Raw genomic sequence first — 17039 nt, forward strand, 5'->3', positions numbered from 1 at the left:
CTCTTAACAATGTCCCACGGGCCTTGAATACCTAGATAGATGAGGTCGGTCACCCCAGTGCTGCTACATCTCCAGCAGGAGGTGGGGAGACTGGGATTAAGTGTATGTAATCGGGAGGGAGTGTGATGCCAAAATATTGGTTTTCCCAATAAGTCAGGCATGTTGAAGTCTTGGCTTCACTCCTCCATATCATTTGCCAAGTATGAATCGGAAGGGTTGGCCCCAGAAATGTTTTCACATTGACTCATGTAGGATCGTTTTGTGCAGTCGTCTGTGTAGGGATTAAGTAAGAACCAATAGAGTCCTTTAATTGATCGACCCACTCTTTGTAGCGTTTCAAAGTAGGTAGGTTGGGAAATTTTGAAAGAGGAAAAGAGAGAATGCGATAACGTTAATTTAAAGGTTAGATGTAACGAGATTTCCATACGTCAGGAGGTAACAAAACCCTAGAGGGTGGATGGACTATATCTGCCCAACAAAAAGGTGTTTGTTCACCCTTGGCCTAGTCACAGGGCACTTTTCAGGCTATCAGGCAGTGTTGGATCAAATAAAAAACGTGGTCAGATGGTTCCCAAATGTTCACCAACAGCAGATGTTAAGGGGATGGGAAGGATGGACCAGGCCTTTGGATTTCAGTTTGCCCAGCTCTGGAGTATTGCCTCTTCACAGGAAAAGAGAACATGGTCTCTTGTGATAACTATTGGAGGTAGCAATCCCAAGTTTCAATATTGACTGTTTGAAGAGTCGTAGTACGTGAGCTGCGGTGAAGCCAAACCAGAGTCACCCTTTACACCAAGATGTTTTGGGATCCTTGCGCTCCATCACTTCAAAGCAGTAGACTGGCTGGCTGTGTGAGATTCCTTCCATATGGGATTTAGAGAATTAAGTTTCTTCTTAAAGGGGTTGTCCACTACTAGGACAGCCCCTTCTTAAACTAAATGTTCGGCCCCGATAAATTAATAAAGCCTATACTCACCTCCTGTGCTCGCACTGTTCCCGTAGTGTCGGCACTCGCCCTCGCCAGGGCTGTGATGCTGTGACACGTGACGCCAGCGCCCAATCCCCACTGGTGTCACTGTCTCCGCCTTTGAACAAACTGAACATGAAGAGGAAATCCGGGCTGCAGCCGATCCCTCAAGTCTAGAGGATTCTGGAGACGGAAGACAGTCAAGTATAGAAGAGGACATATGATTCTGGAGGAGAAGGACAGAGGGTTCTGGAGGAGGAGGACAGAAGATCCCGGAAGACGAGGACAGAGGATTCTGGAGGAGGAAGACAGTGGAGTCTAGAAGTTGAGGAGAATAGAGGAGTCTGTAGGAGAAGGATCATAATGGAGACTCAAGGAGGAGGACCGAACAGTTTAGAGAAGGAGGCGGAGGGAAGAGTCATGAGCAAAGTAGAGTCTCGAAGTGGAGATAGATAAGAGGCTGTAGTACATGCAGGAGGGCGGACTCTTGAGTCTAAAAGAGGGTACAAAGGGGGCTGCAAAAGAAGCTGAAGAGGAGTCTGGAGGAAGGTGACAGTTCTGGAAGAGGAGATGGAGGATGAAAGTGGGGTCTGAAGTAGGGAGCATAGGAATAAGGTGGAGGACAGAGAAGATGGGAAGAGGAGGATAGATGAGTCTGTAGGACAGTGTTCTTCAAATCCGGGACTTAAGAGCCACTAACAGGTCATGTTTTCTGGATTTATTTCAGTATTTCCCAGGTGATACTTGCATCCCCTGTGCAATACTAAGGAAATCCTGAAAACATGACCTGAGGAGGCTGGAGGAAGGTGGAAGAGCAGGTGGAGGAAGGCAGAGGAGTTTGGAGGAGGGAGCAGAGGAATAATGTGGAGGACAGAGTAGTCGGATGAAGGGGACACAGAGGGCTGGAGAAGAGACCACAAGTCTGCCAATCTGCTGAGATGTGTAACTTTCTTCACAATAGTTTTTTGTAGAACCTTCTGCCCACTGATGGTCTGCACTGGATTAAAATAATAAAAGCAGCCTATTATCGCTGTCTGCAGGTCCAGACCACCCCCCTGCGCTGCTCTGGTGATAGGTGCGGTGTGATGTTTAGAGTGAACATCACCGCTGCAGGCAATCGCTGAACTCAGCGGCTCATGTGGTCGACAGCTGCACTGTTATTTCATCAGTAGGGAGGGACGATCAGGGAGAGGGAGCGGACAGCGGTGCCGACCCCCATGTCCTTTCATTCACCGGGCAGAGCGAAGATGTACAGTGCGGATGAGTCTGCACTACTACAACACCTGACCAATGTCTATGATGTGTCAGGACATAGAACCCTGAAATATAGTTATTAAAGGCACGATCCGATATTATGGACAGCCGTAAATGTGATAAAACAAACCGCGCACTACTCGCCTCGGCTTTTCCTTGCGCATTGGTTTGATCAACCTATTGATCTTTGCACACTGCCATTGTGTGACCACTGCAGCCAATCAGGGTGCGCAGCTGTCGTGTGACATATGTCATGGCTCTCACCTGCTCTCTTACATGTCGATGCAGCGAAGAAGTTGGATCACTTTAGGATGTTTTTCTAGCTTCCATCTCCAACACCAGCTGCATAATGTCCTGTAATATTCATGTCTGCACAGTCCAAGAAAGCCCGATTATGTGACGCTCGGAAGCTGCGGATCTGCCTCTCCGCTCAGGTTTGATGTTCTGTGGATTGTTTGCAGATTATAATTTAATTGCAGATTTGCATAAAATTGAGCACAAACATTATGCTTTCATTATAAAAATAGATTTCTTAGGTGACAGTTCTCCAGAAGGGAAGAAAAAAATCTACAATTAGTGCTTCAGGTTATAGCGTCTCACTGACCGTATATAACGTGTGCCGTGTCAGAGAGACAGCACAGGACTGATGTACGGAAACGTGCAAGGACGTCATCACTACCCGCGGCGTGCAGAGAAAGCCGCCATGCCACAGACTGCAGAGGTGACTGCACTGCACAAGTGTTCTGTACCCCAGTGTCATTATCCTGTACCCCCAGTGTCAGGGTCATTATCCTGTACCCCGAGTGTCAGTGTCATTATCCTGTACCCCGAGTGTCAGCGTCATCCTGTACCCCGAGTGTCAGTGTCATTATCCTGTGCCCCGAGTGTCAGTGTCATTATCCTGTACCCCCAGTGTCAGGGTCATTATCCTGTACCCCGAGTGTCAGGGTCATTATCCCGTACCCCCAGTGTCAGGATCATTATCCTGTACCCCGAGTGTCAGGGTCATTATCCCGTACCCCCAGTGTCAGGATCATTATCCTGTACCCCCAGTGTCAGGATCATTATCCTGTACCCCCAGTGTCAGGATCATTATCCTGTACCCCCAGTGTCAGGATCATTATCCTGTACCCCCAGTGTCAGGGTCATTATCCTGTACCCCCAGTGTCAGTGTCATTATCCTGTACTCCCAGTGTCAGTGTCATTATCCCGTAACCCCAGTGTCAGGATCATTATCCCGTACCCCCAGTGTCCGTGTCATTATCCCATACCCCCAGTGTCCGTGTCATTATCCTGTACCCCCAGTGTAAGGGTCATTATCCTGTACCCCCAGTGTCAGGGTCATTATCCCGTACCCCCAGTGTCAGTGTCATTATCCTGTACCCGCAGTGTCATTATCCCGTACCCCCAGTGTCAGGATCATTATCCCGTACCCCCAGTGTCAGGATCATTGTCCCGCACCCCGAGTGTCAGGGTCATTATCCTGTACCCCGAGTGTCAGGGTCATTATCCTGTACCCCGAGTGTCAGGGTCATTATCCTGTACCCCGAGTGTCAGGGTCATTATCCTGTACCCCGAGTGTCAGGGTCATTATCCTGTACCCCGAGTGTCAGGGTCATTATCCTGTACCCCGAGTGTCAGGGTCATTATCCTGTACCCCGAGTGTCAGGGTCATTATCCTGTACCCCGAGTGTCAGGGTCATTATCCTGTACCCCGAGTGTCAGGGTCATTATCCTGTACCCCGAGTGTCATGGTCATTATCCTGTACCCCGAGTGTCAGGGTCATTATCCTGTACTCCGAGTGTCAGGGTCATTATCCTGTACTCCGAGTGTCAGGGTCATTATCCTGTACTCCGAGTGTCAGGGTCATTATCCTGTACCCCGAGTGTCAGGGTCATTATCCTGTACCCCGAGTGTCAGGGTCATTATCCTGTACCCCGAGTGTCAGGGTCATTATCCTGTACCCCGAGTGTCAGGGTCATTATCCTGTACCCCGAGTGTCAGGGTCATTATCCTGTACCCCGAGTGTCAGGGTCATTATCCTGTACCCCGAGTGTCAGGGTCATTATCCTGTACCCCGAGTGTCAGGGTCATTATCCTGTACCCCGAGTGTCAGGGTCATTATCCTGTACCCCGGGTGTCAGGGTCATTATCCTGTACCCCGAGTGTCAAGGTCATTATCCTGTACCCCGAGTGTCAGGGTCATTATCCTGTACCCCGAGTGTCAGGGTCATTATCCTGTACCCCGAGTGTCAGGGTCATTATCCTGTACCCCGAGTGTCAGGGTCATTATCCTGTACCCCGAGTGTCAGGGTCATTATCCTGCACCCCGAGTGTCAGGGTCATTATCCTGCACCCCCAGTGTCAGGGTCATTATCCTGCACCCCCAGTGTCAGGGTCATTATCCTGCACCCCCAGTGTCAGGGTCATTATCCTGCACCCCCAGTGTCAGGGTCATCATCCTGCACCCCCCAGTGTCAGGGTCATCATCCTGCACCCCCCAGTGTCAGGGTCATCATCCTGCACCCCCAGTGTCAGTGCCGTACTCTGACAGTCCCCAGCATTCTCTGTATATTTTCCCTGTCTGGACGGACATGTGACTGCAGTAGCCAATCACTAGGTCTAGTGGTGAGGTGCTGGCCATTGATTGGCTGTCCATCTAAAAAAGACAGGTGGTTGGTAGATTGCTGGGGAAACCCAAGGAGTCAGAATGAGAGCCGCAAAGGATTGTGGGGGAAGTATTTTTAGCATTATTTATTACTTTAATTTTTTTTACGTAATTTTGATCTTTTTTTCTATGTAAATCTGAAGGGATTATTCTCTGCCCTGGTAATAAATGATGCTGATGTGATCGTGGGGTCCGGACGTCCCCCGACCTTCAGGTGATGGCGCCAGTATCAGACCTCCTCTGATCAGATGTATCAGTGTGACCGTCCTCCATGTGCCGGAGTATCGGACTTGTGGGATAGTGAGACAGTGGTGACGGCGGCTCTGATGGAGATTGGAGATGAGTCAGGCCGGTAATTGATATTAGCCGCTGATTGCATTAATTACCGTCCCCCGCGCTGATAGATGGAGGCCGGGCCTCCTCCTCGCCACCCAGCCTGCCTTCGTCTTCGGGTGATTGAAGTAATGACGGTGGCCGCTCGTCGCCGCTTTCCTGACCTTCAGCGCGGATTGTATCTGAGCTGATGTAAATGCATTGTTTTAATGATTTGCTTCTCTCGCCCGCTCCCCAGCCGCCGACACACACCGAGCCGGCAGTGAGATATCAAGGAGAGCTTTGATGTGGCTGCGGTTACCTCCCCGCTCTGGCCCGCATCTCCGAGATGTGTCACCTATGCCAGAAGGGAATAGGCAGCATCACGTTCTGAATGGTAATGATAACATACTAATCACTTCCTCGCTTTGAAGATGGAAGCGAGATATTCTGTCAGCATCCCCAGCTGCTGCCGCTCCGACACACTGGTCTAGGTGTATTAACTTAAGTGTGTGTGTCAATACCGCTCGCATGCCTGCCATCCGCAGGGGCTCATTAGAGCCGGGGGTCTCGCAGCCACTCACATTACATGCACAGCGCCTCCTTCCTCATCATCGTCATTACAATTATTGCTATTATTTAGCAGAATTATCTTTTTTTTTTTTTTCCCCCTTTAGTTGCATTGAAATGACGTTTATCACGTGGTGCAATCTTTCATATTTTGCTTTTTTTTTTTTTTTTTTTTTAAAATACAGAAAAGGTTGTGGGGGCTGGTAACAGAGTGAGACCCCATTCTCGTCTGCAGTCATTGACTTGTTTGTCTGCATTAGTGCATTGGTGACCGTAGGCCGGCACTGCGACACGGAGCTTGCAATCCGGAGAGCCGACGACGCGCGCCGGGGCTGTGCAGTGTGACTGCGGTCCTGGCTGCTGTCTGAGAGGCGGCAACGTATGGGCTCTGTCCATGGTCCACAGGCATCACTGGGCACAAGAGCTTGCACTTCACTAACCTGGAATATGTAGAGATTGTAGAAATGATGATCTAACATTTTACTTCCATGGAATGTTAAACATTTGCGGCCTGTCACCTTGTATAATGGCGTCTTCCTGCTCATATTTAACAGTAATGCAAATAGACAAACAATATTTTAATTGTTTCATAAAATTAAAGAATCATCTGCAAAATTATTACATTATTTAAGGAACTTGGATTTTATTTATAAAAGCTGTTACTTCCAATATTAGACAGAATCTTATTTAGCGCTCGGCCATGTAAAGCGGATCTCGGCCGGATCCTGCGTTCAGATCTTCTGGATCATATTTGGATGCATTGGTGAAGAAAAAAGCCTTGTCTGGCTTTAAAGTGACATTTCTCTATTAATTATAGTAATTTTTCCTTTATGTATTTCCTCTCAAAATCAAAGTTCCAGAGGATATATGGAGATCTGAAAGCAAAACCCTTAAATACGCGAGCACACTTTGCGCTATTGGAAATGTAACAATGGGCAGCTCTGTAATTCTTTAATCCCGTCCCTGGAAAGCGATTATATTGTCATAATCTGCACCTTTATTCCTAAAATCTGCTGCTCTATAAGCAAAATATTCAAGTTTTTATCCATATGCAAATAAGGCTGAAGTGCTCTGGGCGTGATCAGAGCATTTCCGCTGTATCCCACGCCCAACGTTACCTTGACAGTGAAAACCAGCCTGCACTCATCTTTCATAGGAGACCAGAATTTTTTTTTTACTATATACTGCAATACTTTGGCCTTGTTGTATATAGTACAAACAATCTGACCGTTGCAGATTAAAGCCCCCCTAAGTGCACTAACAAAAGCTTTAAAAAAAAAAAAAAAAAGTTTAAAAGATATGAGAAAATTTTTTTAACTTCCTCTCTCCTTAAAAATAAATAAAAATCAAATACGCACAAGTGGTATCTCCACATCTGTCAAAGTCTGATCTATCTGAATATTAAATGAATTACGGTACTCTGATCTGTAAATACGGTAATGAGAAAAAAAAAAATCAAAACCACCGAATCGTGTATATTTTTTCCCCCCACAATGTCATAAAAAATGCAATAAGAAGATATGAAAATGTTGACTCAACCCCGAAATGGTATCAACATTATCATTAGCTAGGGGTGCAAAAAAACAAGCACTCACACCCCTCCACCCCTCCATCGACCGAAAAATGAAAGCTTCACAGATCTTGAAAATTGTGTGCAAGATACATTTATTTTTCTTACATTTTCAACATTTTTTCAACTCTGAAATAAACAATAAACGAAATAGTTCATGTTATTATCGCTATAATCCTATTCACTGGTCATATTTACAACAAAACCTAAAAATAATAGGAAAAATGCTGTTTTGTCGCAATTTTGCCGCAGTTGGAAGTTTTGGAAGTTTTTTTTTCCGTTTCCCAGTACATCGTTGGTGTCATTCAAACTTGCCATTCCCCCCACCCAAAAAAAAATAAGCCCTTATAAGGCTATACTGACCGAAAAAGGGGATGAAAAAAAAGTAAATGTGCAAACACCGAAAATTGCCATGTCAGAAGGGGTTAACGGGCTTAACAAAGAAAGGTGTAATTCTCGCGTTAAGGTTATATTCACACGTTGCATTTTTATGCAAATTTTAAGCTGCGTTTTACATTATCAGCGAAGTCTATGAAATTTCTGAAATCTACTGCACACATTGTGCACACTGCGGTATGTCAGGTCTTTCAGCATTTTTTCTGCGTATTTGCAGCGGTTTTTCACACATAGAAAACAATGGGTACAAGTACAAAAAGGCAGCAAAGAACGCAGGGATCCGTTTTTGCTATGTTCTTGGTGCAAAAACCCAGAAAATTAAATCGTTCTTTTTTTTGGGCCACTAAACGTTATGAGCATGCACAAGAGACAAGAGAAACACAGCTATAAAAATGCAACAGAAGCTCAGCGGAAACTGCTTTCAGTAGTAAGCAGCTACTTGTTACGGGCAAGAGAGCAGGTTGTGCCTGTGGGAAAAGCGCAGCAAAAACGCAATGTGTGAACATAGCTTAATTAATGCCCCACATTCCCATTTCTACATATAACTTGTTCCCTCAAGTGGAGGACTCTTTGGTTGACTGGACGACAGAGAATACCAACCCATGAAGACTAGTATGGCTGACAGCGATAGGTATGCACTAAAAGGTTGAGACAAGAGCGCAATAGGGTCTTATCCGGGTAAAATGTATAAATAAAAAGATATTTATACTCACCTTTTCAAAGAAAAAGTAAAGCCTATATAGTATGTCAGCCTGCTGCACGTCCAACGGTCCACAGCGGTGACCGTAACAGAGTTTCTTTAGGAATAAATTCTTGGACTTTTAGGTGCGCTGCCAGACAAATTCCATAACCACACAAGGTTAAAAAGTTAACCCTTTAATCCCTACGCGTTTCGAAGCATAACACTTCTTCAGGTGTCAACCCCTGAAGAAGAAGTGTTATGCTTCGAAAAGCGTAGGGATTAAAGGGTTAACTTTTTAACCTTGTGTGGTTATGGAATTTGTCTGGCAGCGCACCTAAAAGTCCAAGAATTTATTCCTAAAGAAACTCTGACAGCGATAGGTGGCAGACAGCTACTTTCTTTTTTGCAAACTGAATTTAGAGCAAATACAGAAGAGTTTAGGAGTAGGTGCCGCCTGGGGAACTTCTATAGGAAGATCGGGGTGCACTAGATGACCGGATTACAGAGGAGCCCATCCCATGAGGACTAGTATGGATGATACAAGTATGTGCAGGGTGAACTGTGATAGGAAGTTCGGGGTGCCCTTGGTGACCGGACGACAGAGAAGCCCATCCCATGAGGACTAGTATGGATGATAAGAGTACATGCAGGAGAACTGTGATAGGAAGATCAGGATGCACTAGATGACCGGACGACAGAGAAGCCCATCCCATGAGGAGTAGTATGGATGATAGGAGTACATGCAGGAGAACTGTGATAGGAAGATCAGGATGCACTAGATGACCGGACGACAGAGAAGCCCATCCCATGAGGAGTAGTATGGATCATAGGAGTACATGCAGGAGAACTGTGATAGGAAGATCAGGATGCACTAGATAACCGGATTACAGAGGAGCCCATCCCATGAGGAGTAGTATGGATGATAGGAGTACATGCAGGAGAACTGTGATAGGAAGATCAGGATGCACTAGATGACCGGATTACAGAGGAGCCCATCCCATGAGGACTAGTATGGATGATAAGAGTACATGCAGGAGAACTGTGATAGGAAGATCAGGATGCACTAGATGACCGGACGACAGAGAAGCCCATCCCATGAGGAGTAGTATGGATCATAGGAGTACATGCAGGAGAACTGTGATAGGAAGATCAGGATGCACTAGATGACCGGACAACAGAGAAGCCCATCCCATGAGGAGTAGTATGGATCATAGGAGTACATGCAGGAGAACTGTGATAGGAAGATCAGGATGCACTAGATAACCGGATTACAGGGGAGCCCATCCCATGAGGAGTAGTATGGATGATAGGAGTACATGCAGGAGAACTGTGATAGGAAGATCAGGATGCACTAGATGACCGGATTACAGAGGAGCCCATCCCATGAGGACTAGTATGGATGATAAGAGTACATGCAGGAGAACTGTGATAGGAAGATCAGGATGCACTAGATGACCGGACGACAGAGAAGCCCATCCCATGAGGAGTAGTATGGATCATAGGAGTACATGCAGGAGAACTGTGATAGGAAGATCAGGATGCACTAGATGACCGGACAACAGAGAAGCCCATCCCATGAGGAGTAGTATGGATCATAGGAGTACATGCAGGAGAACTGTGATAGGAAGATCAGGATGCACTAGATGACCGGATTACAGAGGAGCCCATCCCATGAGGAGTAGTATGGATGATAGGAGTACATGCAGGAGAACTGTGATAGGAAGATCAGGATGCACTAGATGACCGGATTACAGAGGAGCCCATCCCATGAGGAGTAGTATGGATCATAGGAGTACATGCAGGAGAACTGTGATAGGAAGATCAGGATGCACTAGATGACCGGATTACAGAGGAGCCCATCCCATGAGGACTAGTATGGCTGATACAAGTACATGCAGGAGAACTGTGATAGGAAGATCAGGATGCACTAGATGACCGGATTACAGAGGAGCCCATCCCATGAGGAGTAGTATGGATCATAGGAGTACATGCAGGAGAACTGTGATAGGAAGATCAGGATGCACTAGATGACCGGATTACAGAGGAGCCCATCCCATGAGGACTAGTATGGCTGATACAAGTACATGCAGGAGAACTGTGATAGGAAGTTCGGGGTGACTTTGGTGACCGGACGACAGAGGAGCCCAACCCATGAGGAGTAGTATGGCTGATAAGAGTACGTGCAGGGTGAACTGTGATAGGAAGATCAGGATGCACAAGATGACCGAATTACAGAGGAGCCCATCCCATGAGGACTAGTATGGATGATACAAGTACATGCAGGAGAACTGTGATTGGAAGTTCGGGGTGCCCTTGGTGATCGGACGACAGAGAAGCCCATCCCATGAGGAGTAGTATGGCTGACAGTGATAGGTGGCAGACAGCTCGGCTACTTTCTTTTTTGGAAACTGAACTTAGTGTGAGTACAGGAGAGTTTACAAGACGAGGCAGCCCATCAGGGGGTGAGGAGCAGCGCACGCGCTACTTACGTTGGCTGGAGGAATTCTGTACGTGAGGGCAGTTATTAAGATGGCTGTCTTTGCATATGAGCAGGCGTTACCTTCACTGATACAAAGTGGAGAAACTCCAGACCAGGCATTTCTTGCTTCATCTCCTGGAACGACCCTAACCTCTTAATGTATGAACCCTTCAGAACGGAGGCCCTGGTGATAACGATGCCTCAGAAGCCGCCTGGGAGTGTCAGCTATGGAGGCTGCATCTGGCATCCTAATTATTAAGTATCAAGATAAAAAATAGGATAATTTGCCACCGAGAACCGTTAAGCATTGAAAGTCTTTTGCATCTTTAAAGTAAGCCAAAGGGTTTAATTCGTACCTAGCGAGGCCCTCACCCACCTTCTGTATCGATCACAGGCTCCTGCACCCGCGGGGGGGGACTTGTTCTGGCTTAACACTTGAAAGACTTTGCCTCCTTCCAGAGTTTTACATTCTAACATTTTAATTGATTAATTAAAGAAGCAACATTGGTGATCCTCCACCTGACACCTTTGTTTGATCCTTGCAAAACTTGCATTTTATTTTGTTCTTTTTTTTTTGCAGAGGGTTCATCTGCTGGATAACACAGAGAAGCTGGAGAGGTCATCGCGGAGGCTGGAAGCCGGATACCAGATAGCGGTGGAGACCGGTAAGTGCCATGATGTCCAGGAAACGGACTTATACAAGAAGATTCTGTAGTAGGAAGGGGGATTACATGTCCCTTAATGGGGGCCCTCTCCAACCACAGCGACTACGATGGGGTCGGATTTTTTACATAACGTTGTACCATGTGGTTTGTGTTTTCATTCTGTTCCTTTATTACTGGGATTTTTTTACTTGATTTATCTGCATTCCTGGGACCTTTTCACTCTTTGGTTACAGGAGCCTGAAACAAGACTGTTCAATATTGGGATTCACTCTACTGTGCATCAAATAATACAGGTCTTTCTGGTATGGAGGGACAGTCTACTGTGCAGCAGATAATGCAAGTCTGCAGTATGGAGGGACAGTCTACTGTGCAGCAGATAATGCAAGTCTGCAGTATGGAGGGACAGTCTACTGTGCAGCAGATAATGCAAGTCTGCAATATGGAGGGACAGTCTACTGTGCAGCAGATAATGCAAGTCTGCAATATGGAGGGACAGTCTACTGTGCAGCAGATAATGCAAGTCTGCAATATGGAGGGACAGTCTACTGTGCAGCAGATAATGCAAGTCTGCAGTATGGAGGGACAGTCTACTGTGCAACAGATAATGCAAGTCTGCAGTATGGAGGGACAGTCTACTGTGCAGCAAATAATGCAAGTCTGCAGTATGGAGGGACAGTCTACTGTGCAGCAGATAATACACGCTTGCAGTATGGAGGGACAGTCTACTGTGCAGCAGATAATACAAGTCTGCAGTATGGAGGGACAGGCTACTGTGCAGCAGATAATGCAAGTCTGCAGTATGGAGGGACAGTCTACTGTGCAGCAGATAATGCAAGTCTGCAGTATGGGGGGACAGTCTACTGTGCAGCAGATAATGCAAGTCTGCAGTATGGAGGGACAGTCTACTGTGCAGCAGATAATGCAAGTCTGCAGTATGGAGGGACAGTCTACTGTGCAGCAGATAATGCAAGTCTGCAGTATGGAGGGACAGTCTACTGTGCAGCAGATAATGCAAGTCTGCAGTATAGAGGGACAGTCTACTGTGCAGCAGATAATACACGCTTGCAGTATGGAGGGACAGTTTTCGCTGTAGCTGATAATACATGTGTGTGCAGTATGGAGAGGCATTCTACTGTGCAGCAGATAGTACACGCCTGCAGTATGTAGGGACAGTTTTCTCTGTAGCTGACAATACATGTCTGTGCAGTATGGAGAGGCATTCTACTGGGCAGCAGATAGTACACGCCTGCAGTATGGAGGGACAGTTTTCTCTGTAGCTGACAATACATGTCTGTGCAGTATGGAGAGGCATTCTACTGGGCAGCAGATAGTACACGCCTGCAGTATGGAGGGACAGTTTTCGCTGTAGCTGACAATACATGTCTGTGCAGTATGGAGAGGCATTCTACTGTGCAGCAGATAGTACACGCCTGCAGTATGGAGGGATAATTTTCTCTGTAGCTGACAATACATGTCTGTGCAGTATGGAGAGGCATTCTACTGGGCAGCAGATAATACAAGTCTGCACTGTAGAGCGGTGCAGCTGACAGTACATGTCTGTGCAGAATGAAGTGGTAGTCTGTTCTACAGCAGATAATTTAAATCTGGCCATCTGAATTTGAGCGCAGCTCTGGATGTGACTGGAGAACAGGACATGATGCAAAGAGTTGGGAAAGGAGTTTGTTTGTTTTCCTCTTGAAGAACCAAATTAGAAGTGATAATGAATGAATCTCAGCCCCGAGCGTCGCCGCACGTTTCCATGCGTCTCCCCTGGCATCACACTAATCAGCTGTCACCGATGCGCGGGTTCTGGGTAAAGCGCGGAGCAGTTTTGTTCCGTAATGTGGAAATTAGCGATCTGTCAGTTCTGGGGGTTTGACACTCGGCTTCCGCTAGTGGTGGGCTCCGTCAGAAATCGTGCACCTACGAGACAACCCCGCATGTCACATTGACGTGGTGCGTGATGACTCCGGTGTAAAGATGACGACAATCGGCATTTTTACATTTAGGATTCAGATGTTCATTAAAAATAAAAAAAGAATCTTGCCACATTATTTCATTTGAGGAAAATGCTAATTTTCAGCATCTGTGTCTTGGCTGTAATTGTGCATTTGCCGCTCAGCTGTTATTTCCTAGAATTTTGATAAAGCAAAACTCACACAACAGTTTGGCCATTCCATTGTAAAGTTCAAGAAATCTGCAGCAGATAACACAAGTCTGTGCAGAATGGAGGGGCAGGCTCCTATACATCATATAATACAAGTCTGTGCAGAATGGAGGGGCAGGCTCCTATAATCATATAATACAAGTCTGTGCAGAATGGAGGGGCAGGCTCCTATACATCATATAATCCAAGTCTGTGCAGAATGGAGGGGCAGGCTCCTATAATCATATAATACAAGTCTGTGCAGAATGGAGGAGCAGACTACTGTACATAATATAATACAAGTCTGTGCAGAATGGATGGGCAGACTACTGTACATCATATAATACAAGTCTGTGCAGAATAGAGGGGCAGTCTCCTGTACATAATATAATAAAAGTCTGTGCAGAATGGAGGGGTAATCTACTGTACATAATATAATACAAAGAAAAAACACAGTATGACAAACGTGCAAATATACTGTGTTGTAAAAAAATATATAACAGTAGTCAGCAAGTGCTAGTAAAAAGATGATGATAAAACAGGGTATTTAGTTGATACGTTTTTTGCAGAAAATGTATACTAAGCCGCTCCACCATCGTCACGGTAACCCTTCACGGAGCAGTCCTATCTAATGTATTTAAAACCTGATGATGTGAACAGTACCTATATGAGCAGGATTCAGAAAGGTGGCTTAGTATACATTCCTGTTTTTGTTATCATCTTTTTACTAGCACTTGCTGACTACTGTTATATATATTTTCACAACAGAGTATTTTTGCACGTTTGTCATACTGTGTTTGTGTTTCAGTCTTTAGGTGGTGTGAACACTGTCCAACCGACCTGTTCACTTTTGGACATGTGTTTTTAATCATATAATACAAGTCTGTGCAGAATGGAAGGGCAGACTACTGTACATCATATAATACAAGTCTGTGCAGAATGGAGGGGCAGATTACTGTACATCATATAATACAAGTCTGTGCAGAATGGAGGGGCAGATTACTGTACATCATATAATACAAGTCTGTGCAGAATGGAGGGGCAGATTACTGTACATCATATAATACAAGTCTGTGCAGAATGGAGGGGCAGATTACTGTACATCATATAATACAAGTCTGTGCAGAATGGAGGGGCAGACTACTGTACATCATATAATACAAGTCTGTGCAGAATGGAGGGGCAGACTACTGTACATCATATAATACAAGTCTGTGCAGAATGGAGGGGCAGATTACTGTACATCATATAATACAAGTCTGTGCAGAATGGAGGGGCAGATTACTGTACATCATATAATACAAGTCTGTGCAGAATGGAGGGGCAGATTACTGTACATCATATAATACAAGTCTGTGCAGAATGGAGGGGCAGACTACTGTACATCATATAATACAAGTCTGTGCAGAATGGAAGGGCAGACTACTGTACATCATATAATACAAGTCTGTGCAGAATGGAGGGGCAGATTACTGTACATCATATAATACAAGTCTGTGCAGAATGGAGGGGCAGATTACTGTACATCATATAATACAAGTCTGTGCAGAATGGAGGGGCAGACTACTGTACATCATATAATACAAGTCTGTGCAGAATGGAGGGGCAGACTACTGTACATCATATAATACAAGTCTGTGCAGAATGGAGGGGCAGACTACTGTACATCATATAATACAAGTCTGTGCAGAATGGAGGGGCAGACTAAAAGCAAAAGCAAATCTCCGACCTGGAAATTCGGTGTGACGAGAGCATTTTAAAGCTGGTGGGAGCTACGTACTGCACCTTATGGCTCCGGGGAGCGGTGCCGGTCGTCATTGTGCTGATTATTGAGGACTAGTAAAGAGAACACGTCTAAAGACAGTGAGCGTCCTCCGCCTCCTCCTCACCTGACTCTGCGTAGCCTCCTAGTTCCTGCCTCCCTTTTTATTGAGCTCCTCTACATGCTTCATGGTTTTCATGTCTGTCACTGAGGACTTATAAGACCCAAACCACTGTGTGCAAGGTGTAGTGATGGGCTGCTTGCTGCTTATGCTGCGAGGTTGTACGCTCACCGTGGGGATGCACGCTCACCGTGAGGATGCACGCTCATCGTGGGGATGCACGCCCATTGTGGGGATGCATGCCCATCGTGGGGATGCATGCCCATCGTGAGGATGCACGCCCATCGTGGGGATGCACGCTCATCGTGGGGATGCACGCCCATCGTGGGGATGCACGCTCCCCGTGGGGATGCACACACACTGTGAGTATGCACATCACCTTCTGGGTCCTCATCATTTCTACGGCATTGCAACCCAGCCGTGTCCATGGATAGAGGAATGTGAAGCGTGTGTTTTCTGGTGGGTTTCTTGTGCTGCCGGGTGTGCCATTAGTATGATGTACTACCGTGCCGTTGTCACCCGCCACTGGACTGTGACATAAAAGAGCCGACCTGTCAATAACAAACATCTGCTGGCAGTGTAATCTCTAGGGGTCGTACAGCCGTGGACGGCACGAGATTTGGGCATTTTTCTCACCAGATGGTGACAGCATTCTGCATTGTTACTATGTGTTTGAGGATGTTTCCTCCTGCTCTCCAAAGACTGATGGGGAATGCAGATTGTGAGTCCCAATGGGGACAGTGCCGGTAATACAGCGCTGCGGAATATGTGTAGTAAATGCATAATATGTGGAATGCTCCGGAGTCTCCTCTCCCTTGGTGCACGGTCTTTATCGGCTGGACGTTTTCGGCATCTCCTTGCACTTGGCTGATGTTCTGGACGTCGTCGTGTTGGGACTCATTAAAGCCTCCTGGATTGGGCAGGGTTCGGCTTCTGACTTCCTCCACTTCCCAGTGAAATCCTGCAGGACTGTGCTCCTCTCTGTCAGTTCAGCCTTTGCTTTACTACATGGCGGAGCCTTTGCTGTAAAGAGCAGGCATCGCTCCTTACTAGAAGGGCTCCTTCCCCTTCCTTTTATGCCGACTCTAACTTTGAAACCAGTTTTCAAAGATGGTCTTGGCGCTACCCTCCCATCGCACCGACGTCTGAAGTAACAGACAAAAAAAAGGAAAATTCTACCCGGATTTTGATGGAAAAACTACATCTGACAGGTAACAGCATGGTAGGCTTCTCATTTCAAAGGTCGCTGCGATGGGAGGAAGAGAATGTCTGCCTCGCCTGAAAATTGTAAGTGAGAAGGACGAGAACAATATTTATATCCCCGCTGAGCCGGAGCTCCCGAGCCTTTCTGAGGGGGACGCCAACTAGGAAGGGCTTCATCCAAATCCTGGGTGCCGAAAACTTGTACGCACCACGAAATCCAGGCCACAGGCTGAATGCCAACGA

The 17039-nt window shown here is 46.4% G+C and overlaps 1 protein-coding gene across 6 annotated transcripts in view; it reads left to right on the plus strand.

Moving 5' to 3' along the window:
* VTI1A (vesicle transport through interaction with t-SNAREs 1A) overlaps positions 1 to 17039 on the plus strand; it is a 475911-nt gene that overhangs the window by 156062 nt on the left and 302810 nt on the right. For all 6 annotated transcript variants that reach the window (XM_073562138.1, XM_073562139.1, XM_073562142.1 and 3 more), the window contains one exon: positions 11480 to 11564. In XM_073562138.1, the coding sequence (XP_073418239.1) occupies positions 11480 to 11564 (85 nt within the window). The remainder of the gene's footprint in view (positions 1 to 11479; positions 11565 to 17039) is intronic.

Source organism: Dendrobates tinctorius, unplaced genomic scaffold, assembly GCF_039654945.1.
Source record: "Dendrobates tinctorius isolate UK_male_01 unplaced genomic scaffold, ASM3965494v1 ptg000341l, whole genome shotgun sequence".
Lineage (NCBI taxonomy): Eukaryota > Metazoa > Chordata > Amphibia > Anura > Dendrobatidae > Dendrobates > Dendrobates tinctorius.